The following is a 27,294-nucleotide window of genomic DNA, read 5'->3' on the forward strand; positions in this document are numbered from 1 at the left end:
TAGAAGTAATGTATAAAATTTTTGGTAATGCCGTCGATTATTTACGATTGGTACTTCTAGAATTCGGCAATATTCCAAAACACTGCCGGAGTGCGTATTTGTTATTGTTGGGAAAGTGAATGATTCCGTTACCCTATAATCAATCCTGTAAATTTATGTATTTTTATTTATCTAATCAGTGATATGATGGCAGCCGTGGTTTGTTATAGTTTATATTGATTGATAGCCATTTATTTCCGAGCCTAGCTGTAAACTTTGACGTGTACATTGCCCAACTTTCGAGATTAATTTTCCATTAACATATCTAGAAATGTAGTCTTTTACCACGGTCTATTTCCACTCCTAGTCTAAAAAAAGTGCATATCACTGGAAATATATCATTGTCACTTTGGCGTGGTCCTTCACAGACCCATTTATTTTCTTGGCGCATCGCTTTGTCGAGTTTTTTTTAAGGCTTCTTCAATAATTAGCAATAATGTCGGTGGACAAATTCTTTCTTCAAATGAAATCTCATTCCAAGCAAGTATTCAGTGTTCTGAGAGAACTCTATGATTCATCTTCATTGACTGATGTCACATTGCTGTGTGAAGGACACTATTTTGGTGCTCATCGTTTAGTTTTGTCGGCCTGTAGTCCATATTTTCGGACACTGTTCACCACTATTCCAGATAAGCATCCTGTGATTTTTATGAAGGGAGTCAAGAAAACTGAAATGATCGATATACTGGACTTCATGTACAACGGTGAAGTAACCATTTCACATACCCAACTAGCCTCATTTCTACAAATTGCTGACGAGTTATCAGTGAATGGACTCACGAAGGGATTGCAGAATGAGGATGGTGGAGAAGAACCAGGAAATCCTGAACCTAGTTTAGACAAATACACTGTAAAGAGGAGGCGCATTTCTTGCTCCGATACTACTGAGGACAACAAAAGGAAAGTACCACATGCAAATGAAGAAACAGACGAAGAGCCGACTCAGCAAGAACTTAATGAAATACTTCCCCACCTAGATTTGAACAATGCAGGGGAAAGCATTGAAGTTCTAATCGATAAAGATTCAAATCCCAACTTGAAAATAATACCTAACCACAAGGACAATGGAGATCTTCTGCTGGATAATTTGGAAGTCAGTCGTGATCAGCAGTTTAATAAATCAAGAATTATTGAAACGGTCAGTGAATTATTATATCGGGAGGGAGAAATTCCAGTGCTTTTATTTAGTAATTTAATATCTTTAATTTATTAAATTAATCAATTATCTTTAGGACATCAAAGAAGAAATTGAATCTCCTGATAATACTTCGCAAATGAAAAAGGAAGTGTCCCGACCTTGTGTGCCATCAGTTGATGTGATGCTAGGCAGGGAGGCGGTACCTCCGCCCAAAGTGCCATCTAATTCGGATACCAGACAGGTCAGTCTCCTACTAATAATGCCCTATGCTTCGGCCATCATATTGATATTCAGATTCATAATAAATAGCCCCCAAATGATAGTAAAATAAAGTATTTTACATTGATGTGCATGTTTTGAACTCTTTTCTGGTTCTAGATTAAAATATTTCCTTGTAATTTAATATATTTTAAGCTATAAGTACAGGGCATGTGTGAATGCTGAGATTCATTTGCATGGCACTTATAGGAATTAAGAGTGAATGAAAATATGTGGAATATAAATTTTGCAGTCTTGTTGACACCAATTCTCTTGATTCTTTTGATAACCACATAAATTTGGTCTTCTTGTGAATAATATTTATGCCACATTACTAAGTATAGCTTATGGATCAATCAGTGCCAGCAACTCTCTCACTTAATTGCTATTTAATGCTTGATCACCACGAACCTCACTGATTAAAACATGAATTAACACATAAACTCCTGCCTCTTTAACTCATTGCATGCGTGGGTCCCTATTTCCTCAGCATACGCTTTTTTATTTACAAATGAGCCTCCTATCCTCTCAGTCTATGCTTACTTTCTTAAGAATGCCCATTGACTTTGATCGGTCCCCTCTATGAAATGCTTTCTCAAAATCCAAGAAGAAAGCAATTGCATCATCATGTAATTCTTCCTTGTTACCTCTATCCTATCATGGTAGACTGTACTTTCCTGAAACCAAAATCATAGCCATCCAAATAATCATTTTTATTAGTCTCTATCTGTCTATAAATACTTTTGATAGATGATTTTTGATTCTGATAGATGTCTTTTGCCACTCTTTCTGCATGAGATACTTGGCTAACCAACATATAGTCTACTCTCCTACAGCTTTCTACTTCACGGGTTGCAGATTCAGAATGGTCTTCATGGAATCCTCTAGCCAAGAACCTCCCCTTGTAGGTCCTACTCAAGCTAGTTGGAAAAACTTTCTCTCCCCAGCCTTCCTTAAATTCTTAAGTGGCTCTCGTGGGATATTGTCCGTTCTCACCTCTTCCTTTCCCTCATATCCTAGAGGTCTTACTTGATTCTAGCATCCAAGAACCCTGGTCCAATATTATCCTTCTCCACTGCATTTTCCTCATTTATATTCAATCACTCTGGTTTGTTCCCACCATGATACTGATCCTGTAGGAGTTATCACAACCGCGAAAAACTAGTATGATTATGAGTTTTATAGAAAGGTATCATATGCCAAAGCCAAATTTTTAACAATATTTGAAAAAATAAGGTGTTTGGTGTGTTATTTGAGTTGTTCAGTTGCAGTGGAGCAGCATTAAATATGAAACTAGGTATTCCATAGAACATTTAAAAATGTGAATAAAATATTAAATGATATTGATGGACTTTGGGAACTCTGATTATCAGGTCTTATCCTCAACATAGCTGAGAAAATTAAAGAGCCTATTGCCAACGTAGCAGCTTTAACACCTGAAGGATTAAAAAAATAATAATGTGTATTTAAGGTGATGGCAAGTGAAGTGACTTAAGTGCCACTTCTCCCATATTTGAGGAAGGAATTATGAGAATGTCAGTTTTCATTAAAATTTGGGAAACTCTGGAATTCATTTTTGTAATTTTTTCTCACTTTTGGCAATGGGTAATGCTATAAGACCGATGCTTTGATGAGTGACTTTCTCTCATCATCATCAGGGCTGAGACCAAATTGGGCTGTACTGGTCATTTTATACTTTGGTAGGAGAAGATGGTTGAGACATATTTTGAACCAGTCAAGGCAAAATCACCAATTGGAATTTGTATTGTTTCCGCCTCCTCTAGGGAGCATGATAGCTTATGCTCCCCAAAAATAGCCTCAAAGGGACCATGGAGCCAGTTGCATTTGACTTTGCTCCACTGCGATGCCTTCGTTCATAGGATCAAGCAGCTCGGAAAGGTTTTACCTTGGGGAGTAAATGCAAACAGAGCACTCGATGTGGCTGAGCAGTAGCCAAAAGCTGAGGATAGCATTGAAACGTCCTACCCCAATGGAAACCTCTGATATTGAAATGGAAAACATGAGTGGGACCACTAAAAAATTTGCAAATGTGAGGGACGTGTTAACACACAACCCATGTGTTAGCTTAAGAAATATTATATTATTAAAGTATTTCCTTTTCCCATATTGGGTTCTTAGTTGTTCATTTTTATATTGTTAATGTCTTTTTGTTCTCTTTTTCAGTTTTAAAAACATGTTTCATTGTAAATGTCATTGTACATGTCATTTGCCGGCCTCGTTGGTGGTGGGGCAAAGTCCTCGCCTGCCAAACCGTAGGTCACGAATCCCGCCTGGGTAGGTGGTCCCTATCCAGAGCATGGATGTTTGTGTCATGCTTTGTTAATACTCCATTGTTAAGGCCTCTATGTGCTGTTTACAGGGAAGTTGGAAATAAATAAATAAGTAAACTGGCTCTGCTTCTGAAAGTGAAGAGCGTTTAAAATAAATAAAATATTGGAATATTTTTCATGTAAGGTTTTAGCAGGGATTTGACCAAATTTGTGGGAAAAGGGTGTATACTACAGGATGCATTATTCAAGGAAATCCCTGCGGAATAGCCAGTTTTTCACTTTTACCCTTAGCCTGCTCCCATCGTCTATAGAGGCCTGGTTACACGGTACATTAACACGTTAATGTACGTTTGCGTGAATGATTTTTGTGGACCGGAACGGAACTTGAACGAATGCATGAACCAAATTAGAACAGGTTCTATTTTCCGTTCATGCATTTGCACTAGTTGGGTGGTTACACGGTACACTTTTGTGTTCATTCACACGTTCATACATTTAGACATTAACCCGTACGTGTTAATGTATCGTGTAACCAGGCCTTAAGCGATTGCCTTAGCAGACTGCTCCCATCGTATATTGACGATTTGAACTATTCTTCTACTCTCCCAGTCCATGTGTGATTAGAAGCTCTTCCTTTGACAAGTAGATGTCATGCGGACATCTTTTAGACCTCTTTTTATCTTTATTGCCCTAAATATTTTTGAAAATTTTTGTCTTAAGTAAAAATTTATAATTAATAAAATTATGCAAAAATTAAAAAATATTATTATTATCTTAATTCGCCTCTGGGGAGCTCTATTTCAGCTTATTTGCACAGTTAAAGGGTTTACACACACACGCACAGCCAGGGAGGGTGCTCTAGTGTGTTAAGCACCCTATGGAACTTTTTCAATTGCCCTAAAAATGCTGGTGCGACTGACCTAATAAAACGTTAGTGTCTGAACCTTTATAAAAAATGCTAGTCAGTCAGTTTTTCAAAGTAGTGGCCCATGTTTTAATGGGATTCATTCAATTTCTGCAGGAAAGGGAACAATAGGGTAGTTTCCTTCATCAAAGAAAACGAAAGGCAATGATTGCGATTCGTTACCCACCATTAGTGAATTCATAATACACAAATTATTTGGTTTGTGAAATACCGGTTTAGACGAATGGCAAGGGTCAAATTTTATCCTCATTTGAAAAAGGCCAGATTGGTGCCCATGCGATTCCACTCCACGTGACGTCACAGGGACCTAGTTTCTACACGAGAGGATAGGAGTTATACATCGTCTGAGGTTACCAATGCATGCATGAGGCACAGAGCTCAGGGAAGCATGTCTTAATAATCACCTATTAAAACTGGCTAAGGTTGGAAAGTTTTCTTCGTTTGATAAGGTTTTAATAAACCTTTTTTAAGCCAAGCGCTACCAGCCAGCAAGGTACTCAGCTACCCGCTAGCATCCTGCGTCCTATCAGCGCTCAGAGCCTCGATCAAGGTCACCTCTCAAGGCAGGAGGGGGAGCCAGAAATGCGTCGCACGGACTTTTTCCCATCATTCCCACTTACGCGTCGTGTTTTTGCGCGCTTGAAATTTTTCACTTTTCATTTAATCGCGAAAAACAGATATCGTCATTTAAAAATCTAAAAGCGTGAAATACATACTCTAGGAGTAATAATCTTTCGATTTAGGCAATAAAAAAATAATAGGAAACCACCCTATTGATTTGTATTGGACATAGACTCCCTGAAATAAATCTCTGGCTACCTGCCTGCCATTGCAGAGTCACATTCATTTGCAGGTGACTCCCTAGAAGTTCCACTGTAATTCAGGGTTCATACCAGTTGTGGAAATCAGGGAAATATTTTTTGGGACTTCAAGTCATGAAACGTCAGGGAAATTGGATTTTGGTCTGGGGAACATTCAGAGATGCACCAAAAAATATGAAATGTATGGTGTGGGGTGTTTATGCATTCTAGTAGCTAGTTGGCATTTTGTTGCTACCTAGCTGGGTGGCAAAGGGTAACATCAATTTGGTGCCACTTGCCTTTATTTTAGCTGCTAATACTTGACTTCATTATGTCCACTTGACTTTATTAAAACCCTATGTATGATTGCTTTGCCATTGATACAAAGTCAGGAAAATTTGCCAGCCTCGGTGGCGGCAGGGTAGAGTCCTCGCCTGCCAAACAGGAGGTTGCGGATTCAAGTCCCACCTAGGTAAGTTATCCTTATCCAGGGCATGGTTGTTTTTGTACGTTAAATTGTTAACATGCTAATAACCCCTATGAAAAAGGCCGTATAGATCTGTTTTCGGTGGTATGGAAATTTTTAAAATAAAAAAATTTGAAACGATCCAGACTGGAGACAAGTCTGGGAAATTGGAAATGAAAAATTGGTATGAACCCTGTATTTACATTATGAGGTATTTTTGATTTTCAAATGAATTTTACTCCTATCCAATTTGGTTTCTAACAGGAAGCACCCAATGTTAGGTTACTCTCCCATTGGGCAGTGGAGCCTGGGGACAGCGGAATCCCAGGGGTGAGCCTTCCCACAACACGAGGAATGGTTCCTGGCGGGATACCGCCTTTCAGTGGCAGCAGTGGTGGTGGACCCGGTTGTGTAAGTGTGAGTGGCAGTGGTAGTGGGACAGGTGCGTATCAGTGTCCAGTGTGCGGGAAGATGTGCAATGCCAAACACCACTTGACTTACCACTTGAGAACACACACGGGCGAGCGTCCCTACCGCTGTGATGTATGTGGCCTCACCTTCTCCCAGCAGTCAAACATGTATCGTCACAAGCGGACAAAGCATGTAGGTGTCTCTGGTGAAGGAAGAGGTTTAGTCGATGGCCAAGGCTATGCAATGGTTAATATCGAATAGTGTCCATTCTGTCTGTAAATCTGTTGATTAATTTCATTCACTCAGCAAACAGGAGTCACTTTGTATCATACGCATGATGAAGGGAGTGATAGAATGGATTTTTTTAATTGTGATAATCTCTCATAATGGTTCCCCAGTCAGCGGTCAAGTCAGTGGTGGGTGCAAAATATTTTCCATGGGTCTTGAGCTACCAATGTGAGTACCAAAGTTGTGATAATCTCTTTAAAAGTACAATAATTAGATGCAATCTGGCCTCAAAAGTCTTGGCTTTTTCCCTGCATCCTTATTTCTGCCACAGATAGAATTATCCTTGGTGAGGAGACATGTTCATTGATTAGGATCTCTTTAGTAGGCTTAGTTTAACATGCTAGTCGCTTTTCTTGTTGGAGTGAATACTTTGCTTGCTTCAATAATGTAGTTTTTTTAATTGCCAGGTACAATGAGATAAAAATGAGTGCATCAATCTTCTTAGGAAATGAAGGAAAGACAGAAGCATGTTTGCACCCTTTTTATTGGAGCTGACATTTTTCATTACAATGGGTCATGAGCAAATCAGAGTTTGTGGCATAGTTGGAACATCTGTTTGGCAGAACTATAAAGGGTGATGGTGGTATCCTATGTGTAAACAATGGCACTGACGGAAATATCCTCTTTTGCTCTTTTTACTCAATTCAAGATTACATACTCATAAATTTATGGCAAAGTATACGTGCATGGATAGACATTGTAATATGCTGGTGAAACAGGTTCACAGATAGAGTCATCAGTGCATCAGCACAGCGTTTGATTTTATTTCTTCTTTGGAGTGATTTTATATAGTGAAGCCTGAAGTTAGTTCTAACAAATTGTTAAGACATTATTTTAGCAGAATAAGGTTGAAAGTTTATGGGAGAAAGGGTGAGATTTTTCAAACTTACCAGTGGAGCTATCATGAATGTTATCTAAGTACATAATTATTGATGTGTACTTATTTAGCTGAATATATCTTATTGAAGTTGATATCAAATTCCTTCTTCCTAGTACATAATTCATTTTGAAAGTTTTTACAAGTACAAAACATGAAATTCACTTCTCTGAATATGGTTACATTCTTTGCTTGGGTTGGAATATATATAAATATAGGAATTTTCGTGTGACCTATTGTAATATCAACCTTAATGCATTATAATTTTTAGAATCTCATATAAAACAGCTTCATATACTTGTCCTTTTATGAAATCAGGTATGTTGATAATATTTTAAGAGAGAAAGTGGTATTGCCCATATTTTTTTGTTTAATTTAGTTCAGTCATGGGTTCAAATTTGTTTAATACCACAGTGATTATCTTTATATAGCTGTTTCAATAATAGGAAAACGAGCACCCTGATGGGGAACCATTAGTTTTGTAGTGAAATGATATAGGAAATGTTAAAACGTAACCTTGAGCAATGCCATTGGCAATGGAGTTTGCATGGCTAGCAGAGCATGTGCAAAGCTGCTTATTTTTTTATGGGACTCACTATTTTTAATCCCATGAAAAACTAAGCCATACATGCTTTCTGTCATGCAACAGGTTTTTATAGCTCTCCGTTTACAATGCATTGCATATTTTCCTTGTGATTGGCCTTAAGAATGAATAGAGATGTTGGTCATATGTGTTATATGATAATTTCACTGAATGAGTGCTAATTAATATAACACCAAACTGTTGAATGATAATGCACTATGATAAACTCAGATATCTAAAATGTGAATGCATTCATGCAATATGATTTTTTAGGTAATTGATCCTGAAAACCAATTTTTCTATTGCAGATGCATACATAACATCTATTTATTCATCATAGTTGACTTTGTATATGAGGATTGTAAATTTTAAGCCTTATTTATGCTTATTTAAAGTAATTGTTCTAAGTCCATATTATCTATAGGTTCATGTGCAAATTTTTAATTTTATTTTACGAAGTGGTGAAATCTTGTTTTCTATTTGTAGCTCATAATTAATTATTTACCCATTGGGCGGATATGGAATCTTTCTTTGGGAGGGTTTTCTTAAAATTTCTTTATGAATGTATGGAAACATTCTGATCCCAGTTGATTATCATGCAAATGGAAAAAATGAGTTTCCTAGCGTTACCATCTGTTGCTCTCCTTCATTTTTCTGGAGTTGAACCTCTGTTGTCTTTACAGCAATGTAGTCAATACTTAAGTGAAATTATCTTAATGTTTTCCAATCAGTCTTGAATCAATTGTGGCTCAGCCCTTTATGAAAATTATCAAATGAACTGGCTCAGAACACCTTGTGTACGAGGATGGACTGAGAATATCGACTTTACCTGGTAACGCCTGAATTAAAAAGTTTCTGCGATTTTTGTGGCGATCATGCATCTAAATATCAATGAAATTCGGAGTCATTAGGTGCAAAATTTATTCTTTTAGCACTAATAGTTACACCTTACGGTACCGCTATAAGTGGTACCACCAAAATGTTTTGCATCATTACATCCCAAATATTAGGCTCAAGTCAAATAACCATACTTTATATGAGATGTACATGTTATAGCAATCATAATTTCATAATAAAACCTTTGTATTAACAGTACATAAGGCGTAAGTAAAGAAAATCGAAATTCTTGGTCTAAAAATTCCGTTTTTTTGGGCTAGTTGATAATTCACAAATTTCAAACGGCTCTAAATGCGTTAATTACGGCTTCAAAATGGCAAACTTTTCGGAAAAATGTTATTAAAAATATTCTCATCAATATAAAACTCTCAAAAAACCTAATAAATTACGATAACTGACAAAAAAGTTATGTTTAGCACTGCACTACCAGCCGGTACCATTTGGTACCGCTAGGCGTTAACGGGTTAAGCTATCAATCGCAGTAAGGCTGCAGCCCAAAAAGTTACATTATGGGGGGGTTTGAACCTCTTCAACCCATTTCCATCTCATTTATTTACTATGAACTTTCATCTTATTGACCAAAACTTGTACACCAGTAATCGTTAGAGTTTATTTATTTAATTATTTTCTAGAAAAAGTCAGTAATTCAGAACCCGTTTAACATATTTGAGATGATGCAACCCAATTTCCATGCTAAAGTTCACAAATAAACTGTACATGATTAGATCCTTTAAAAAAATGCTGTTGGTACTTGTTACTGATTTCCTATTTAATATTTTTTTTTATAAGCACTATTATTTTCCTCGCTTAGCTCCACCTCTGGTATCAAGCAACTTTAATGAGATGAGTTTGGCATCAAATTCTTTTGAATTGAAACTGTTATAACCATATCACTTTATGGCTGGGCAAGTTAAAAACCAAGTACCCATTGATGTCATGTATGAGTCACATTGGAACTTTTTATGGAACAGAAGTTACATTTGCAAGACCTCCTCCCTTTTGTTTCCTGTTTGTCCTTCGTTTAGGTTCATTTCCCTTTTTTCCAATCTACTCGCTCCTATCATATTTTCTCTTTAAGTTTTATGTTTTTAATCTTACAATCTTTGGTGTGTTAACTTCCTTTGTTGATATTACATAACTTCCATCATTTGTCCCTTTTGGTGTTGCATGAAATGAGTCTAAGCTTGCTAGGATTCATGCATTGGCCAGCATTTTGATGTGTGTGAATATTTAGCAATTAATACAGTTGGGAGGCAATAGGGGAAGGCGGTTTTGGGGGATTTAAGCTGCTATAAAAAATTCTAGGAGATACATATGAACTTAAGTGGTACCCCTTTCAAATGAACCACCTCAAAAAATTTCCAGTCCAAGGCCATGGAGGAGAATGATGAAGACTAAGTTCAGTTTTGTCATTGATTTATCGATTTTTTAATTTATATCATCAAAACCAACTCCTTGTTTGGGCATCAATCATCCATAATGATGGATAATTCTACATGATCAGACAAAGTGAGACAAGGCATGCTGGAAGGGAGTTCGGGTTCACCACTGGGTAAATTTATCCATTTGCTCTGTAATTATGATGGCTTACAATTAGTGTTAAAATTATGAGATGGCATTTCCATTACTAACCAGCAGGCACTGTATATAATAGTTCAAAAGTATTCAGTGAAACAAAAAAAGTCCTTTGCCGTGAAAGCAAGACAGATGGCTGAATTTATTAGGAAAGAAAAACCGTCACTTGGGTGCTGTGGTGTTGCATATAAATCACAAACATAAATACTGTAAATCATATAAAGCATGTTTTTTTTACATTTTTTCTTGAAACTATCAACCGAAAAAGTTATTCCAACTCATAGTCGTCCTTATTCTTCAGGGTTTTATTACAATTTATTTGAGATCTAATGGCAATGGATAACTCTGCCATCAATACATGAACAAATTGCAAAGGACAGATTTATGTGGTGGAAAACCCAAATTGCCCTCGTTGATAGCATGCACTGGGAGAGCATTAGATCTTTCTTCTAGAAAAAATATCTTTACCTTTCTATTCTGGACTACAGAGGTTCAACCATGTGCTTACAAATTTTACCATGCAATATTCCATTTACATACTGCAGAGCCTTTCAGGAGCAGAATGCATTATTTTTATGTTATAGGTTTTACATGTCATTTTTGTGAAGTCATCTTGTGCATTATCCTTGCATGGGTAATCATGATACAGTCTTTATCCATACTGCCAGCTTAGGTATCTTTAAGAGGTATATGAAAAAGTCTAATGTGAAGGTGATAATATGAATGTTTTGCATTCAATTATAATTATTGTGATACATAATCCAGTAAATATTTGATGCTTTAATCTATAGAATAGCAGCTCTTCTGAGATATTTTTCTGATGATTGCAGTGATCTTGAATCTCCCATGAGAAATTTCCTGTAATTCTTTTAGAGATTTTTCAAATGTAGATTTTTTTAGATCTGATGATGAGAGACTGGCAAAATATACTTCATTCCTAAAAAACTTAAATGTGTTTTAATGAAATCTTACGTTATAATATGTTTAGTGTTGAAAAAATTGTTTGTTGCATGTACATAATGCTTTCGGTTTAGCATACTCAGCCTCGTTACTTCCATCAGTTTGTTTTATTAGGTCAATGAACTTATCTGATCACATGGATTTGATGGAATTGGAAAACAGTGCTTTTTTATTAAAAGCATTCTGCAGTTTAAGGTAGGTTTTTATGGAGCGTTTTTTGAATAACCCTGGCCTCTCCTCCATCTGTCATTGAACGTTCCCTGGTTATTCACTGTAAGGTCTCTTCCCCTTCATTCTACCCACTAAACCTATTCTCTTGCTCTAGGGGCAGGTTAAGGCTGTTGTTTTTAGCAGTGAGGAGAGGTTCATTTTGGTTCACTTTCCGCGGCCCTTCAGTGATATGTAATACCTCTCAGCCATGGTGTATCTGAAGTCTAATAGTTACAGACAAGAGGCTGTGAGATATTCGTCAAGTATTTTTTAACATTATTTGTTGAGGTGGTGAAATAAAAACTCTCAGTGGAGAGTCTCCTTATAGATTACAGTCTTTTCTATTTTTCCAGAACTTCGGAGGAGTGAGATTGTAATAATAATGATACTTTCCTTTATTTTCATGAGCATCAGGATCATGAGAAAATAACTGTACAACTTTATACTTTTTCAGAATTGATGCATTCATAAAAGATAAGAAAAAAAATAAATACAAATTCAAAGAAATACACCCTAAGTGGACTGCCTGTAGCATGAAGAAAATTCAATAAAACAATAAACAAAAGAGAAAAGATCTCTCTGTAATGTAACAGACAAACTACAGAAAACTAAGGTGATAATTCACACTCAATTGACCAGTTATTAACGTGTTTATCAATAAAAAATAAATTAAGCTACACATGAGTACAAACAAGAGGAATTCAACATGACATTTTTTCAGTAGCCCGTATGTGTTATGTGTAAATTTCTTGATGTTAGTAGCGCTTCTCAGTTGAACTGGAAGAGAGTTCCATATTCAAGAGGAGGTTACTAAGAATGATCTATTCATATGAGATGTGCGATGTTGTGGGATGTGGAGATCAATGGTATGTTTTCAGGTGGGAATGTGTACTTCAGTTTTTCTTACGGATTTCTCGTACAGGTAGGGCAGGTAACCAGTTGTTAAAACACTGAAGGCTAAAAATTATTATCAAAAGGGTGCTAGAATTATTATTAGAAGAACACTCCTTATATTTAAGCCAGTTAAGGCGGTTGAAAGAGTTGCTGGTATGGTCCCATTTTTTAGGTACCTAATTGATTTATTCATAGTTTCTTGGAGTCTGTTAGTGTCTTTGTCATCTAGGTTTGTGAACAAGGCTGCACAATAATCGGAGATATGATTTGCCGCCCCCTCCCTTATTCCTTCTCTGTCTTCCTCCCCTTTCTTTGCTTATTATTTGCTCCATCCGAAGCCTCTGTCTCTTTATCTCTTCTAGAAATCCCCTCTCCTACCCCACCCTGTCTAGCACTATCTCGTCCCTTTTCTTCTCTGTCCATCATACTTTCTCCAATCTCCTCCATACCCAAATCTCAAATGTACCCTGTCTTTCCTCTTTCCTTGCCATCCACATTTCTGTGGTACAATGAAGAGTTTGCTTGAAGAGTTTATCATATCAGAATTCACTGACCTTTTCTTTACTTTCTCTTACTCCACAATCCACTGATTAGTGTATTCCTGTTCATAAACACACACTTTGCTATTGATAGTCTCATCCTGACATCCTTTCTGGTGTTCCCATTTTCCATTTAGTGTGCTGCTTAAATAATTGAATTGCTCCTCCTATGCAAGCTTGTGGCCACCCACTTATACATTTAGCCTCATGTTCCTTGATCTTTATGCTTTAAAAAACTGCATAATTTTTGCAATTTCTGTAAATTAACCATGGTATACTATACCATTTTCCGAACTGATGGTGGCTGGGTGGAAAATAGAAACTAGCCAATGAGAAGCGCTGCCCCTTTCACCTCTCCGTTCCCCTCCATCCCCTTCCCTTTTCCCCTCCATCCAGCCGATCTGCGTTGCCAGCCTTGGGAATAACGGTACTTTTGGGGGCGGCAGAACGAGCGCTGTGCGATCTCCAAAGATTCGGCTTGGCAACACTGCTAGCTGGAGAGCGATGTACACTGCACGGAGTTTGGAGAGAGACTGCGGGCTCTTCCACACTTTCTCCTGTTGCTCATCTGTGATTGGCTAGAAGAGTGGGTGGGTTTCGAGCACACTCAAGGTCAGCCGCCGTCAGTTCAGAAAAATGGTATACTAGCTATGTTTATTTAGTATACATATGTACAAGGAAATCCAAACATTTTGACGACTGACTAATTAATGCTTGATCATCCGAGAACCTTGATTTAAACATCACCATTGAACTCCAACATGGAACTCCTGGGCCTCCCATATCATTTATTGGGAACAATGGAACAGTATGTGTGGAAGTGGACAGACTCGTCTTCCAACTTGTCTAGTTCTTGCCCTCCCCAATTCTCCAATGGCTATCCTCACTTATGTAGTTTGAGTCTCATGTACGATGGTTGTACCAAAAGTAAGGTTCCAATATTTTTTTAAATCAGAAAACTTTGGTAAGTGCTATTAATTGTCACATTGTTAAAAAGCTTACACTTTTGCCTATTTATAAACGTAGTCTCCATTTTTTTCGACACTTGAAAACTGCTCCAGCTTTTCTATCCCTAAGTTGAAGAAATCTCCCGCCAACCCGTTGAGGAAGTGTGTTACCTCTGCTCGGACTTAATCATCGTTCTTGAAGTGTTTGCCACCTAAATGTTTTGTTTCGGGGGTGTAATGAAAAACCCACGTTTCATCTCCCGTGACGATCGAGTCCAATAACTTCTTCTTGTTGCCTCCCCCCTCACATTGTTGAAGAAATTTGCGAGCTCTGTCAAGGTGTTACTCCTTGTATCTGTCAGTCAGCATCCAGGGGACCCAGTGAGCACACACCTTGGGATAATCCAACGTTTCTGTTAAAGTTCTTTTAATTGTGCTACGGAAAGCTTCAGGAATGCATTCAACAAGTTCATGGACAGTGACCCTCCGATCTTTGAGCAGCTCATTGTTGATCTTCTGGACAATCGCATCCGAAACCGGTGGTCTTCCCCTCCATTCTTCATCATGAACTTCCGTGTGATTCTCACCCAACCATTTGCAGACTCCCTGAACTGTCATGCACTCTTCACCATAAACTTAATTCAGTTTCCGATGAATCTCCATTTCCTTGTGTGGAGAAATCGGATTACTGCTCAAACCTCACACTTCGGGAATGGGGATCAACACTTCCATTGTTGACAGTTGCAAAGCCAATACTGATCGACATAGTGAATCGTGGATGTGCGGACTCAAGAGTAGGGTAACCACTGCATACGGCACTGTTGTGGGATTTAGCCTAGCACCTTCCCTCAACATTGTAGCTCATTGGGAACCTTACTTTTGGTACAACCCGAGTAGATTACAAATGAGGCAAATGTCCCTCCAGTCGAATGCCTATATTCTTAGGAAAGCTCACTAGCTTTACCCAGCCCACTAAATCAAACTCTTTTTGAAATTTCTCAAAGCAAGCATTCACATTCTGTTTATTCTCTAGGTTCATCTTTACAGGGATCCTCATTGCTACTATCACATTATTGTTTGACTTTTTTGAAATGAATTTGATTGTAACCAAAGTATGCATTAATGTTCACTTGCATCCCTATTGAAATCTAGCAATGGTTTACTACCACTGCTTTTGCAATGTGTGATAATCACATGGTGTTCTTCTTTAGTTGTGGATAAGAACTGTCTTCACTGAATCCTCATGCCAACACAGCTTTGTGTACCTTACACATGGGTTTGAAAAACCTCTTCCCAACCTTCAGAAGCTCATATGGGATATTTTCCACACCTATCACTTCTCTTGAATTTATATTCTGAAGGGTAAGTTTCCCGACGAACAGAATATTTTATTTTTTTTCAGGATTCCGCGCAGATAAAATTTTCGAATAGCACCAAATAATAACTTTCAGAGTTAGAAATTATCAAAAGAGAAAAACGGAAGGGGAGACTAGATTATCCTGGGATTTCATGAGGTGAGATGGTCAGACTGAGAATATGGGAGGAATGAACACAGTGGTGTACCTGTAACTCCTAGGAATAATGTGTAAATTTCCCTTTTATTTCCATTAGAAAAACAGCTATGGCCATAACTTATTTATCAAGAACATGACAAATCCACAATAATTTGACTATTGAATTTTATGATATTCTGTTTAAAACCGTTTGTTTTTCATTCTCTTCAGATAATTTAGGAGTTAGAAGAGGGCTCTGTGCACAGTCACAACCTTGTCTTACTAAAAGCACATACTTTATTTTTATTGCGGGAAAAGCATTTGCCTCAGCTTATTATCATTTAAGCAAGTACAAATGTGCTATGCATAAGAAAAAAATTAGCAAAAATTTGGCTCACAGCAGTACTCAAAAAGGTAATTTTTTTAATGTTGCCAGGTTTTGGCTCATATACGCATTTTTACAGCCAAATAGTTGAGAGGTTTGAAGATAGTAGGGGAATGGCATGTTGACCCCTTAACTTCCTATAGAATCACAGATAAATTCCACAAAAATTTATTGTTGTTCATTTTTAAATAGTAATTTTTACCTGTGCAACTCGTTTTTATGAGGTACAATGTATTGACCACAAGGAATTTAATAAAAGGCAAAATAAAATGAAAATATGTAAAATATATTTGGCATATAAAATTATTTAATACAAAATAGACATTTATCATCAAACACTGGGATGATCACTTAGCATTCGTTGTTAGTTTGTGCACATGAATAAAGATACAATACAACAAGAAGTGTTTTGGTAGTGAATAAACAAGAGAACATAAACAGCATCTAGAGAGCTAATACTTGACAAAATACATAACAAATGCAAGAATAAAAAAAACAGGAGTGCATCGTAACATGGTTGAACAATTACTTACGACATTCCCTTCCTATGAAATGCAGACGAACAGTAAACAACCATAAAATATTTCGTTCCAACAATTATAAAAATGCAATATCACATTAGTATTCATGGAAGACTGGTTATATCCAGCAAAGGAGGTAATTAAAGTCACAAAAACAATTGTGTTAAATCCTGAAAGGCACACTTATCATGATAAAAATATTATAGTGAACAAATTTTTCTCACCGTACTAATCACCCCATGATTGTTCTTCTAGTCAATAGTGCTTTCTTCAGACAATCCACAATTGTGAACCATAAACTTCAACATCAATTAATAAAAAAATCCTGCAGCATTCCACCATTTAAAGATATGTCAAATTCATCATAAAAAAGTTATGAATAATACCGAAGAATTTCTTTTAGTAATAAATTATAGGTTTCCTCGTTGATTTCTACGAATCGTTTCTGCTGTCGACTAAAATAGAAGATATCACCCGTATATATGTCAAACCAAATGGCATGAATATGTAGTTGATGAGTCTCAAGACGTTGCTTCAGAAACCCATAACTTGCTATATTCTGGAGCTGTTGAAGGCAATTCACCTATAAGAAAGATTAAGAACACAATGCACAATGTAAGATTGGTTAAGTATACTCCAAGATGAAGCATACTCCAAGGCAATATGCAATAGACAAATTCTTGTAATGAATCACTTAATCATGACTACAATATTTAAACAAGAACAAGAAAATGTTTACCTCTAAACATTAGCATGCATCTCTTTCATCATAACCATGATTAAGTCACAATAATGCATAAGTGCGGTATGTATAGTATTAGGTAATTAGTTTAGCAATAGCTTATATGAGTAAACATATCATTAATTACTGTAGGGGAAACTAAAACGAACAGTGGATATAACCAACATAAATAAAGTGTTGAAACCTGTTTAAAGGCTTTGCAACGCATCATTACTCCCACTATTTTCTCCCTACCTTTCAGATAATTCTTGAATCATAAGAGTTTTTTTTAGAAGGTCCATGAACACAAAAGTTACCAGAAGATAACGCCTGCTAGAGTTATATTTAAAACTTTTTAACATTCTTCAAAAAACATATGACTACTTCAGTGGTGGCTAGCCCATAAGGACTCTCGGACACCGCCCCTCCCAAAGATTTGAAAAAGGAAAAAAAATTAAGTACCCATTCAATTGTGATTATACATCTATTAAACAAGATGTTTTTTCAATCGCATACATCGAAAAAGTAGGAAAAACACGCAAAAATAGTGCGAGAAGTTCGCATTTGTAGCTGCGGGGCACTGGCCACAACATCCCAACCCATCATCATGCAGTTATATGAAGAGTGGTAGTGGTGGGGCTGCTGCACAGTGGGCGGCAATAAGCTGGCCAAAACCCCAATTTTTCACTATTTTTTTTTTTAAACCAAAAGTTGCATAGTATTGTTCTAGAATGTCTGGACAGCCAAATACGTTAACTTTCTTAAATTTATTTATGCTCTTTTATGTGTAACATCATGGCCACCTTTAATATTTAAGGAGGCCATGGTAATATCCCTCGAAAAGTGATAAAAAATTGCAAAGTTCCAATTCTACGTTTTTTTTCAAAAAATCTCTATGTTGTAGGACAATAAGAATTCAATGGACCCGAGTAACGAGAGAGGTTTCTGTGGAAGAAGAAAGGTATATTAATGAGCAGATAAAGAATCTTTGACCAATTCAGATCGACAGTATTTTGGTGACTTTCAAATTATTGCTTACAGTGATTGATGGAAAGATATGGCATACAAAGCATATAATAATAACTAGCTTTTATCGAGTATTTACTCTTCAATTTATGTCTAAATTCTTTCATTGCTTGGCTTTTTAGGTATGTGATGCATTGGCAGAAACGAGAAGCATGAAATGCTATCTGTTAGCTGCAAATAAATGAGACTGTATTTACAAAATGTTGTTGTTCCACGGCCAAAATGTATGTCAAAAATTATTTATGGTTCTATATGCCACCTACTGTGCATGAAGTTTTGATTCACGGTGCAGCATTTATTAAGGACGCAATTATTCGTATTGGCCAGCTTTCCGAGGAGGCCTTGGGATCAAGGAATAAAGATATTCGACGACTTAGAGAGCATCACTCACGAAAAATATCCAGACTAGCCACTAATCACGACCTTTTTCACAGACTACTTCTTATGTCCAACCCATATACTTCATCTACTCCAAAAGTTGGTAAAAATACAAAGAAGAAGATACCTGACCAAATTAGAAAACTTCTTTTGACGGAAGAAATTGATTCAGATGCTAAAGAAGAAGGGAATTCTGGATCGGCTCCAGATTTTGACTTTTCATATACTTACTTGATGTTTTTATTGATAATATTATATTTATTTCATACATAAAAATAAAAACTCAAATATGATAATGCGTTTAACAGCTTTAAACCTCCTCATTCTCTGTGAATAGAAATAAGTTCATCTTCGAATTTACTAAAGTGTTTGCATAAGAAAATTATTAAACTGCTAATTCGTATTGCAAATAGAAGATTTATGAAGTAAATATCAAAATATTACACTGGTGCAAAAATATTTGGGGTAAATTTCCAGAAATTAGACCAACCCATCGGATGACGCATAAACGGTCTCTCAGCCATTTTGTTTTTAGAGCATCTTCTTATAGAGATAGAGTCCTAAAAACATTAAAATTGGATTCCTCAGATCAAAAACATCTAGAATTTATTCCTATTTAGCCATAAATTAGCCAAAAATACTTCCACAGAGGTTTTGGCCAGCTTTTTTTGATTTCCGCCCAATGTGTGCTGGTGCTATGACGCGTCTACAGTCCAGCTGGCGAGAGTTGTCCGATGGAAGTTCAAAAGGAGGGGAGGAGAACCTTGTGCCAGCATGGTTTGCAGCCAATCGCTGTCCCCTAAATGCACCTCACACCCTCGCCTAGCCATACGACGTTGTCACATGCATATGAAGTACTGAAATAAGCTTGAGCCACCAAAACAAATCCTTTCTACGAATCACCAAAGCAGGGGATTCTTCCTTTAGGTCCTTCACGCTCGTCATCCCTTCTGGTTCCTTTCTTCACGGAACCCTTTTGTTTACATGTGAGGTGGGCGTTTCCCTTTCTTGCCTGGCAACCTTGCTCCCTACCCCGATTTGGACCCTTCTAAATGTCATCGGGCAACTCTCGGTGGCTGGACTGTAAGCTTGTGCCTTATGGAAGTCTTGGGACACCGCCCGAGCATGCGCAGAACGACGTATCTAGTGAGTTGACATCGCCGTGCCACCCGGCGGCTGTATAATCTTGGTGTTGAAGTGTTGCGGAATACCTTGTTTTGGTGACCAGTTGACTTATTATGTGTAAATTGTTTAATGTAAATATGCCAAGTTGTAGTTGAGTTAATCAAGTTAGTGATTGTTACTGTTTTAGTGTTAGTGATTATTTTGTGCATTAGTGGTATCTAGATTGCCTGAAAAACTAACTAAAATACACAAGATATTAAAAAATTCTGACCCCCCTGGTGGAGTGTGCCCCTCCCAGCATTTGACTCAGGGGCTGCCACTGGACGACTTATAATTATTGAAGTATTCCAGCGGTCATGGTAGGTTTACATGGAGCACTTTTCCTGATCACACCAGCCCATCCCCCCACCCAAGTTGGGATTCCCTCTTCAATTCACAATAAGGCCTATCACCCTTATCATATCTAAAAATCCTATTCTCTTCTTTCCCTCTAACACTGTTCTCAACATCTCCTACCCACTCAAAGCCCCATTCAAACCTTCTGCCTCTTTGATATCTGATCTGATAGCAGACAAGATAATGATCTTATCATCAGCTCGATACCTCCACTGCGGATTTGATTCAGTAGGCGATTGTTGAGCATTTATGCAGTGGAGGCATCGAGCTCTTTCCTGCCCATAAACCAATTCCTCTGCTACCACAATTCTCGGATGGTTTTACTGCTGTATGTATATGCAACTTTATTGAGAAAATCTATTAACAGACCTAAGTGATTCTGCAGAGACAACCTTAATTCATCAAAATAATCTTGCATGACAAAAAATTATTGCTCATTATACCTTCATATAGTGAAAATTTTCCCCGAATAACAGTTAAGAAAATGAATGCGTTGAAGCAGTTGAATTTTCATTCAACATTCAATTCACTTTTCTTGAGTGATTTTCGGTACATAATAATATAATTTATGAGTACCCTTAGTCTGTGATAACTTTTAGGGTAGTTGCCAGAATAAAATTTGTAAAATATGATGAATAGAAAAGAAGTTGCTATCTTCTCAACTCAACATTATACAGATACTGTACACAGAACTTTTCCTTTATAAGAAATCTATTTGTCTAATTTTCAATATTTTATAAATGGACAATTTTCAAGTTTCAAAGATTTTCAATACCTAGTGGAGTTCAGTCTTGTATTCAAATTGATCAAGGTCACAGGTCTACCAAGGGGATGCAGTGGGTTGTGTCATATTGATACTTCCACTGCAAAAGCACTCAACAATTGCCCACCGAATCAACACCGCTCATTTAGTAGCCCTAGTAGTACTATATGAGGGTATTTGATTCAGTGGGCGATTGTTCAGCGTTTGTGCCGTGGAAGTATCGATACGAAATATTGAGAGGTGATTGTGAGTCACTACGTGCAAAATTTGTCCAATTATGAAAAAATGTAAAATTGCCTTAATTAGCAAATGCATGTAACACATTTTGGAGGGAAAATACACAGTAGTGGGGCATCACCAATTCATGAAGAGTGAATCCAAGAAAAAAGAATAAAACAAGAGCCAGCTGCAACAAATTTACTATGAAATCTTTTCCACACCATCAACAGCAAAATGGAGAGAATCAAGCACAGCGGCCTTGATAATTAAACTAAAAATAGTCTCCAGAGCAATTCTAAATAAAAGATATACAACACAAAAGAATGGCAGTTCATGAGTTCCACAATTTAATTATAGATGGAATATATCCTACAATTGGCTACCAAGATATACCAACCTGTGAGAGCTTATCAGTTACAGAAAATCGGTTCTCTGGATCAATATATGCGACAAATTTTCGCATTGGAGTTTCTGCCTGAAATAGCATAGGACTGCTATATCCTGTCTTTTGTAGCTGCTGAAATTTGGTTAAGGATGATTGAGCGTGAGTGCATAGCCATGCTCGCAAAGGTGAGCGTCTTCGGTTTTCCACAGACGAAAATTCTTCATTACGCAAGTCATGGAGGAGGTTCATCGCCTAAGAATAAGGAAATTTATCAGAAGTTTTCCTGTACAGCAACAACGCTTATTTCTGCTTTTTAAAATATCTATTAAATAATCCTACCGCACAGAAACTATAGCTGTCCGAGTTATGAGAACATAATCTAGATTTTTCGAACTAACTTTGCAATCCGAGTGTCCACAAACTATGATGTGCCTAATGTCATTCACAATGCATCCCAGTTCCAGGGCTGCAGGCTCTGTTGTGGTCATTTCATTAATAAAATGCTGAGAATGAGGTATCAAGTTGCCGGCATTACGAACTGAAAGTATGGGATAGATGATATTATCTTACGAAATAATAAATATAACACAGTCAATCATAAGTCGATGCTCACCAAAAAACATGTCCCCGACATTAGTTTCCGTGAACCGCGTAGGTATCATACGGCTGTCCATGCACGTAAAAAACACTGCTTTTGGCTGTGGTGAAGAATTTATTCAATTAATTCTTCTTAATAACTCTATATACTCTTAATAATATAAAATACATATGGAATAATTACCTCGGGATTATCTCGAACCTTTACGAATTGTTCTACCATAGTTTTCCTATCAGTCACGCGGTATTTCATTATTCCTCTCAAAATGCGATCCATTGCCGAAATATTATTGATACGAACTCATCAAATTCATTTTATTACCATAGGCCAAACTTCAATGCAAAGGGCAGCTGTGTTTACTCAGATAATTTCACGATTTCATTTCCGCTCTTCGTCTCGCGCGGAGCAGCGCCAGCATCGCTATGCGCATCGGCGCATCTTTTGAAAGTTCGACTGCCTACGTTGTGATTATTTCCTTTTTTTACCTATCTCTTAATTTTTCGATTTTATTTAAGCGTGGCTTCATAAATTCCTCTCAATAATGTTTTTCGAGGCTCTGAGTAACTGCTGAAAGTAATAACTGTCAGCACATATGCACTGGAATTAATCTGAAAGCAAATTGCGATGCACACCATTGTGTCCAAAAAAATCTTCCATCTTGATCCATTCGAGGTAAGTCGGAAAATATTTTAATTTTATTCAGTTTATTCATTTATTTCGCATTGCAGTGAATTTCAAATATGGATAATAGAAGTTATCCTGATTATATGGTATGAAATTCGTCATTAGCTGCCTCTAATCCCATAATCGCCAGTTGTGAAAGGATATCGGTATATGTATATGAGAAATAATGTATTCATTTATGATTAGATGGGTCAGAACATGGTCCTTATATAGAGACCGTAAGTTAGAATGTCATTCACTACAGTTAGATTTCTTTAGCGTTTATAAAATAAATTTTATCGGAAAATTTGTATAATTTAAACGATGAAGGCTTTCTTTGATTATGTATACGACATCCTGTCTGCTTACAACTACTCGAATAACTCAGTTCATTTTGTGCATATATTTGCTTAAAATTTTTTATATTAGTTTTTATTTTGCTAAATACATTGTAAAGTATGCATTCGTAAAAGAGCTATCTGAGGGAATGAGGCAAAAGGGAAAATCTTTTTTCGAAAGACGTTCACGCCACTTTGCATAAATGAGGCAGAATTGAATTCACTTTTCTGTGTTGTTATTTTATAACCAAACTAATATTTCGTAATTTTTTGTGGGTCAGATTGTGTTAATTGTGCCCGTGGAGAAGGGTAAACCATGGAAGAAGATGGATAAATTTTAAGTAGATAGCTCATAGCAGTTTCTGACATTGGTTTTCTTACTAATCCCAAAAGATGGCAGAAGTAGTTCAGATTGGTTCAGATGTCCACAGCACTGCCGCGGGGAGAATGGGTGGGAATCGAGTTCTTTTCAAACTGCCGTTTAGCGATAAGGATTTTTTCATAATTAATTGATATTCATGCTCACCCGATTACATCTCTTATTTACCGTATAATTATTTTTTTCTTGTCTTCTTTTGATTATGTAGGGGTAACAACTCAGTAATCGCGTCTCTTCGTCAAATTTTGAACTCGCGGATCAATCGAAATTCATTGCATTTTCGAAAAGAAGGTAATAGCATTGGTATACTGAATCATGTTCGTGATAAACTGTTTCTACCAATCTCTCACCTTTTGTAAATTTCTGTTTGATTTCTAGCTGCATGTAAATTATCATTGGGCACGCGTCTATTGAATGACATTTCCGGCTGTTCTGTGATATTTTTTGGTACTTTATACTTGAAATCCTGCAATGATCTCGTTCAATCTCTCAATGATTAATAATTCTAGATTTTCTACCGCTTTTTCTTAGTTTTCGGAAGTTTTCTACCTCAATGAGCTCGTTACGATTGAGTTATGCTTGTAAACATGGAAATCTCAGGCGCAAGAGCGAGTTCCTCCTTTTTATCCGTAAAAATACCCTCCGAGTCCGAATGTGTTTCATGTTCAGATTCACAATTGATTACATTTTTTCAGCTCACTCAAAGGTCATTCCGAAAGGTGGTGATTTTTTGTTATTCGATGCGTGATTTTCACGTGCTTATGAGAGTCACGTGGTAATATTCATAAATATTTCGAAGCAAACTTCTCATTCACTATAAATGAAATTATTGTTTGGATTTACTGAGTCATATTACTAACGTCCTACGAGTAATTTCAAAGAGCTGTTTTGCCTAGTGTTATTTTCTAAGTATAATGCATAGGAAAAATTTAATTTTAAGTTCCTTGAAGCGAACAGCCAATAGAAAGTTTATACGTTAAATAATTAAAAATGTTTTTGTTTACAAGATCGGGCGATTAAGGTCACTACCCTGAAAACTCAGGTTCCAAAATTTTCACTCATTCATTCACTCCGAAGATTGAATTGAATATTTCATATTGTTTTTATGACTTTGAAGTGCCGCAATGAAAAATGATTTTATTCTTCCTATTTGCATATTTAATTGTATTTACCTCTCCATACCTTGTCATATATCAATTATCCTACGTTTTCCTATGCTAACTGAAGGCGCTCCACGGCTTCTCTGGTGTGTAATTATGTTTCTCTTTCGCGCAGAGAAAAGGGAGGCAAAAACTTTATGGCGTATAAAAAGCTGCTCAACAATGATCGTAGTATTGTTCATAGTTTGCATAAAAACCAAGTAGCAGTGATCAAATGCGGACCCAACGATGCAGAAGCAAGAATAGGAAAAGGGGTGAGACAAGGGTGTGCACTTTCCCCCATAACTTTTAATGTTTACATCGAAAAAGCCATCAATGAAATTTAGGAGAAAGCTTTGGGTGTCAGTATCCACGCAGAAAAAATTCGTATGCTGCGATTTGCTGACGACATATCACTCATAGCCGAGACAAAGAAGGATTTAAAGACTTTGACAAATACGGAAAGGACAATGGCCAGATATCACCTGAAAATCAACAAAAAGAAGACTTAGATATTAGTATGCAGCAAAAGAGAGGAGGCTAAGACAAACATTAAGCTTGAAGAGGTGAAAGAGTTTTCTTACCTGGGAAGCCGAATTATCAACGATGGACGAAACAAGAAAGTAATAGTCAGTAGAATAGCGCAGGCGAAGAGGGCCTTCTACAAAAAGAAGAATCTTCTTGCAGCTGAGAATACAAACATAGAAGTACGGAAACAATTCATCAGATGCTACATATGGAGTATAATTCTCTATGAAAGCGAGGCTTGGACATTGACAGCAGCTGAGAGGTCAAGAGTGGAAGCATTCGAAATGTGGTGCTACCGAAGAATGATGAGGATAAAATGGATTGACCGTGTAAGTAACGAGGATGTGCTAAGAAGAGTGGAAGAAAAGAGAAGCCTCCTAAAAACCTTGAGCAGAATACGGGACAACTTAATAGGCCACATTCTGAGGCATGATGGCCTGATGAAGGCAATCGTTGAAGGGCAGGTGGAAGGGAAGAAGGGCAAAGGACGGCCCCGAACGAGTTACAGAGGACAGGTCATAAAAGATGTAAAAGAGAGAAAATATGTCGCTATGCAAAGACTAGCGGATAGGAGAGAGGAATAAAGAGCTGCGTAACACCAATCTCAATTGTTGACTAATGATGATGATGATGTATAAAAGGATTTTATCGCGGCAATTAGGTGGGCTTACATGGCGACTTAAATATTTTAAAAAGGATTTTTTATGGAGCTATGAGGAACTGTGTTCGATAGCTATTCAAATTACTACCAATTTACTCGCTTAGTTACACTTAAAAATTGTCGAAGTACGAGGTGGTTTAGGGAGAGAAACTATTTCCCCCCAGTGGCGATTCCAGGGAAGGGACCAGGGGGAGGCCAAGTGGGAGTTTGGTAACCTCCCAGCAGTGGTGGGGGTCCGAACAAAAATACCATTCTATCTAATGTAAATTGGATACCCAAGGGGGAGTATATATATAAGGAGGGGTATACTCCTAGCCTCTATCAGGATATGCCACTAGATTGTAACAAACCAAAATCGCGTAAAATTGGCGCTAAGTTTAGAGCTAATTTGCGTTTAAATTCGTTGAAGTACGTAAAGGATTTCAATTTCATCTATTGTGTGTTTCGACCCAATTTGGGGGGGGGGGGGGGGCTAAGCCCTCCATAGATCCGCCACTGCCTCCCCCCTACCTGAATGTGCAAAATAATACGTATCTGCCTTAGCCTGTGGTGAACTTTAACCTCGCCTATCTAAACCAACCTTGGAGTTGAATCAGGATCGAGTGTGTCCTGTTTTAGACAGAGTCTCTATTAAGTAATCAATTAAATCATAATAAAGTAGCCACATCTTTAAGTTAATTTTATATTTTTTCATAAGTCTTCTTATTGAACCTGTGGCAAACGCATGGGCGGAGTTTTTGTGGGGGGAAGATTGCCCCCCTAAACTTAAATGGGAATTTGTCCGAAAAAAAGTACGAAACCAGTACCTACATTCAAGTACAATGAAAATAAAAACATCGAAAATTGAAATAAATTTTATCCTTAGATAGTACTTCTAATGCTGTTTAAAGAGGCTAATTTAAACAAAATTTCCAGGGTAGGGCCCCGGGGATTCCTATAGTTCATTGGGGGAGATTTCATTGGCCCTTAATTCCCGGCAGGATTGCAGTCCCCTCCCCCAATATAAAACTCCTTCCATGGGGAAAAGATACATGCAAACTCCACAAACCACCCTATATTCACATGTGTGTCTATCTGTCATCATGTATGTAATATGTTCGTTTCTCAATCACGCGTGACGAATTAATAAATATAAGGAGTGAAAGCCATAGGAAAGTGTCTGACTTCATCGCCATACCTGCTTCTTCCATTTATCTTGAGCCTCTCATCACACTGTTATCAAATGCACTTTGCGGAGGGCGTTTAGCAATTGATGGGGTGAGGTCGATTGTGCCGCATTCAGAGGACCATGGTCCTTGCCATGCAGAGGACGCTGACGGAGACGTGCAGAAACCAGCCATGCGCGCAGCTCATTTCGGTTTCGAGGCACGCCCGGCCCTTTAATGACCCCTGTCAGTATCCTTTCGAACAGAAATTACTCAGTAGTTTGTTGGCACGTCATGATCTTACTTGTGTCTCGCCCGTCAGTTGTGGTCTTA

The 27,294-nt window shown here is 37.3% G+C and overlaps 2 protein-coding genes across 3 annotated transcripts; one reads left to right on the forward strand and one right to left on the reverse strand.

Annotated features, from left to right (window-relative positions):
• Positions 1-97: 97 nt before the first annotated feature.
• LOC124160797 (zinc finger protein 263-like) lies at positions 98-9,118 on the forward strand. The gene is made up of 3 exons (XM_046536836.1): positions 98-1,177; positions 1,272-1,418; positions 6,182-9,118. The coding sequence occupies exons 1-3, from the start codon at positions 476-478 to the stop codon at positions 6,587-6,589; spliced, it is 1,257 nt and encodes a 418-aa protein (XP_046392792.1). The 5' UTR covers positions 98-475; the 3' UTR covers positions 6,590-9,118.
• Positions 9,119-16,246: 7,128 nt separating this feature from the next.
• LOC124160799 (beta carbonic anhydrase 1) lies at positions 16,247-22,503 on the reverse strand. 2 transcript variants are annotated; one of them, XM_046536838.1, is made up of 5 exons: positions 22,292-22,500; positions 22,124-22,208; positions 21,909-22,048; positions 21,523-21,762; positions 16,247-17,080 (listed from the first exon to the last, which is right to left on the reverse strand). In XM_046536838.1, the coding sequence occupies exons 1-5, from the start codon at positions 22,382-22,384 to the stop codon at positions 16,871-16,873; spliced, it is 768 nt and encodes a 255-aa protein (XP_046392794.1). In that variant the 5' UTR covers positions 22,385-22,500; the 3' UTR covers positions 16,247-16,870. The 2 variants fall into 2 exon arrangements, with proteins under 2 accessions (XP_046392794.1, XP_046392795.1); XM_046536839.1 differs by lacking the exon at positions 16,247-17,080 and having other exon boundaries at positions 21,670-21,762; positions 21,850-22,048; positions 22,292-22,503.
• Positions 22,504-27,294: the final 4,791 nt, after the last annotated feature.

The sequence above is a fragment of the Ischnura elegans genome, chromosome 6 (assembly GCF_921293095.1).
Source record: "Ischnura elegans chromosome 6, ioIscEleg1.1, whole genome shotgun sequence".
NCBI lineage: Eukaryota > Metazoa > Arthropoda > Insecta > Odonata > Coenagrionidae > Ischnura > Ischnura elegans.